This window comes from Gossypium arboreum, chromosome 2 (assembly GCF_025698485.1).
Source record: "Gossypium arboreum isolate Shixiya-1 chromosome 2, ASM2569848v2, whole genome shotgun sequence".
Lineage (NCBI taxonomy): Eukaryota > Viridiplantae > Streptophyta > Magnoliopsida > Malvales > Malvaceae > Gossypium > Gossypium arboreum.
The window spans coordinates 91826195-91830157 of record NC_069071.1 but is presented as its reverse complement, the minus strand read 5'-3'; the positions used below and the strand labels follow the sequence as shown (position 1 = coordinate 91830157).

The 3963-nt window shown below is 33.3% G+C and overlaps 1 protein-coding gene across 1 annotated transcript; it reads left to right on the top strand.

Moving 5' to 3' along the window:
- Positions 1-979: 979 nt before the first annotated feature.
- Positions 980-3526, top strand: LOC108466548 (xylan glycosyltransferase MUCI21-like). The gene is made up of 3 exons (XM_017766916.2): positions 980-1747; positions 1848-1925; positions 2099-3526. Exons 1-3 carry the CDS (start codon positions 1546-1548, stop codon positions 3352-3354), a joined length of 1536 nt encoding a protein of 511 aa, XP_017622405.1. The 5' UTR covers positions 980-1545; the 3' UTR covers positions 3355-3526.
- The last annotated feature ends 437 nt before the right edge of the window (positions 3527-3963 follow it).

Genomic DNA, 3963 nt, shown 5'->3' with positions numbered 1-3963 from the left:
CATTGCAATGTCAGTGTTTTGTCACATGATTATTGAGTGAGCATTTTTTTTAAAAGCTTTAAAATGTTATGTTAACAAATTTAACATAAGAACTTTAATGGTGTTAACAACTAGACTTGAATTTTTAAATTTAAAATTAAAAACACTAAAATTATAAAAATAAAAATATGAAAACTAAATTCTAAATATACAGAGAATATAAAAACTTAAAGCATTATAATCTTTAAATTTTAACTATTTCGTGTGGCTCAAACAATTACATTAATATCTATAAGTTGAAAGTACACTAAATATAAATCTATTTATTATTTTATTAAATGTGATTATTATATATTTTAATTCTAAGTAATAAATTAAAATATTATTTTACTAAAAGACAAAGTTAAAAATAAAATATTTAAATTTAGAAATAATTACATGAATAAATTGAATTAAAATTTTACGCTCAATATAATATATTAGGTATGTAATAAAAAAAGGGGGAATTTAGATAGTATGAGAATAATACATAAAACTTCTGGCTTTTCATTCTTTGTTTTATAAAAGGTTTGGCAAATGTGACCATCGATGACAACAGGCAACAGCTTTGGAAGCTGCGTGAATTTGCGGGAGTGTGTTTTTGAAAGTTGAAAATAGCTGCCAACCAGGAGCCAACAGGGAACAAAACCAAGCCACCAAGTGTTTTTTTTTTTCTTTTTTCTTTTTTCCTTTCGTCTAATCTTAGGATATGATAGAACGAATAAAGAAAACAGACATTAAATTTATAGTAACCTGAAAACTACAAATATTTTAAAATATATACTAAATAATTAATATATATAACCTAAAATAAACATGATTATGAAAAAAAAAACGAAAATGCACAAATTATGTTCACTTAATATCTCTATTTCTAAGTTTTCTTTGTTTTCAATAATGGTAATAGCAGTCGTACACGCAATTCTTATTTGACTGCCCAAACCCAAATATATAATGTTCCCTTCAAATTCAAAGCCAATTTCGACAGCCTATTGTTTTTGACCTTCATTATTATTATTATCATATTATTATTATTATTATTATTGATTATTATTGAAGAAAAACGGAAACAGCCCAGAAGCTCCTTTCCTTGGACCTTGTTCTTCTGCATAGCTTAGCAAGGCTGCTGGCAGCTATGCATTTGAGCTTGCCTGCCTTGTAACAAGCCTCCTCTTCGCTCATATAAATATCTCTCTTCTTCCATTCTTTCTATTCTACTTACTGTAACTTTCTTTTCTTTTCTTTTCCCTCAGCTCTCATATTTCTCGGAAAAAGATTTGAAAAAAAAATAAAGAGACAGCTTCCTCAAAGCACTCACAACATAGTTATATCTGCTTCTCTCTCTCTCTTAAAATAATCTTTTTATTCCTTTCTTCGAACTGGGGTTTTAGTTCTTTCAGCAACCAACCATACATAGCATAAAAAGCAAGTTTTCTCTCTGTTTTTGGGTTGAGTCGTTTAAACCGCAAGGCTAAACTCAGAACATAAAAGTTGAAAAGGAAAAAGTTTGGGTTTTGAACATAAGAAATGGTGCAGCATCAGCGTTACAATCAGTTGAAAAATGGTGGAGATGAAGAGGCAGCAACCCTTGTTTTCGTGTGGACGGACCGTGGTTATTACAGGAGAAGAAGGCCTAAGATTCTCTCTTTCCTTTTACTTTCTCTTCTTGCTTGTGGCTTCATATTGGCTCCTCACTTCTTTAGCTTTTCTTCTGCTTTATCTCATCTCTGTAAGCTTTTCTTTTCCTTCCCTGGGTTTCGATTAGTTGCCTTTTTTTTTTTTTTGCTCTCTGTTTATGCGTCTTGACTTCTCTTACATGTTTTTAGCAGATTTTTTTGGTGTACAAAATGACGGCCTTGCTGGTGATTTATATGTAAATGCTCCTCTTTGTTCTTCAATCTCTAATGGTTAGTAGTCAGTACTAATTTTATTTATTTTCTGCACCTTCTTGATATGATCGAACGGTGCCTTTCATATCAGAAAATTGGTTGCCTTAATTAAATACACATTGAACTATCATTTTTCAACGTTCCCAAACTGCTTATTTGAATCTTATGATTCTTCTTTGGGCTAAATACAGGTTCAGTTTGCTGTGACAGAAGCCATTTTCGATCTGATATTTGTTTTATGAAAGGTGACATAAGAACACATTCTCCCAGCTCTTCGGTTTTCCTTTATTCACCAAAAAATAGCGACGATGACGCTTCAAGTACGGTTGATGGTGATGAACTTCAACACGAAAAGATCAAACCTTATACCCGAAAATGGGAAACGAGTGTAATGGCCACCATTGATGAATTGAACCTTATCTCAAAGAGACGAAATTCGGACGTTGACCATTCTTGTGACGTAATTCATGATGTTCCAGCAGTTATCTTCTCAACTGGAGGCTATACAGGCAACGTTTATCATGAGTTCAATGATGGGATCATCCCCCTGTACATCACTTCGCAGCAATTTAACAAGGAGGTGGTGTTTGTGATCCTTGAATATCATGATTGGTGGGTTATGAAGTATGCTGACATCCTTCCACATCTCTCCAGTTATCCACCAATAGACTTCAATGGAGACAATCGAACCCATTGCTTTACTGAGGCAATAACTGGGCTTAGAATCCATGATGAGCTCACTGTGGACCCCACATTGATGAAGAACAATGAGAGTATTGTGGATTTTCGAAACCTTCTCGATAGAGCTTACCGACCCAGAATTACAGGTTTGATACGAAAAGCACAGGAGAAGACATCAGGGTGCGCATTAGCTACCCCAAAAAGGATGCACAATCAACAAAAGAAACCAAAGTTGGTGATATTGTCTCGGAAAGGTTCTAGAGCAATAACTAACCAAAACATTTTGGTGAAAGCAGCCGAGGAAATTGGGTTTGAGGTTCATGTTTTAAGGCCGGAGCCAACAACGGAATTAGCAAAGATTTACATGGAACTTAATTCAAGCGATGCCATGATTGGTGTCCATGGTGCTGCCATGACTCATTTCCTGTTCATGAGACCTCGCTGCTCGGTTTTCATTCAAGTGATCCCCCTAGGAACAGACTGGGCAGCTGAGACATACTACGGGGAGCCAGCAAGGAAGCTTGGTTTGAAGTATATTGGGTACAAAATCAGCCGTAGAGAGAGCTCATTGGTTGATGAATATGATAAAGACGATCCCGTTCTCACAGACCCTTCTAGTTTAAATCAAAAGGGATGGGAATACACCAAGAAAATCTATCTTGAGCGTCAAAACGTAAAATTAGACCTCACCAGATTCCGGAAGCGCCTTCTTCGTGCTTATGACTATATTACTGGAATCCATCTCCAGTCTCAGCATTTGGCTTAATGAAATGTGATTCTATGGACACCACACACACGTAGATATTATACAGCTGATTTGTACAGTCGGCAAACTTTTTGTACATTATTTTGTTCAGCCTAATTATTTGTTTTCTCTAAAACTTTACTGCTGTCTATTGTTTCTGCTATGTTTCATGGATTTTATTGTTTAGAATGAACTCCTCTCTCTCTCTGACGTTATGTTAATCACGTCATGACATTAAAGAATTCTAACATCTTGAAAGCTTTAAAAGGATTGAAAGCTTTGTATCGTAGTAGAGAGGAAAAAGAAAGGATTCTTATCTTTATTTGCATGTACTTTTAATTTATATAAGGAAAATTGAGTATCCTTTTATTTCATCCGCGTCTGAGGATAAAAAAATTATTAGAATTTTATAATTTAAAAATATAACTATAAAATGAGAATATTTATATTAAAAATAAATGATATAAAAAAATTAGTATTATATTTGTAAAATTTTAAAATGATTTTCAAGTTTAAGTTTTATCTTATAGTGAGATAATATGTATTAGATCAAATAAAATTATCAGCAATGTTAGAATTTGAAAAAGAAAATTTTGTGGTTAAAAATACCATATTAAGATTACTCACAAA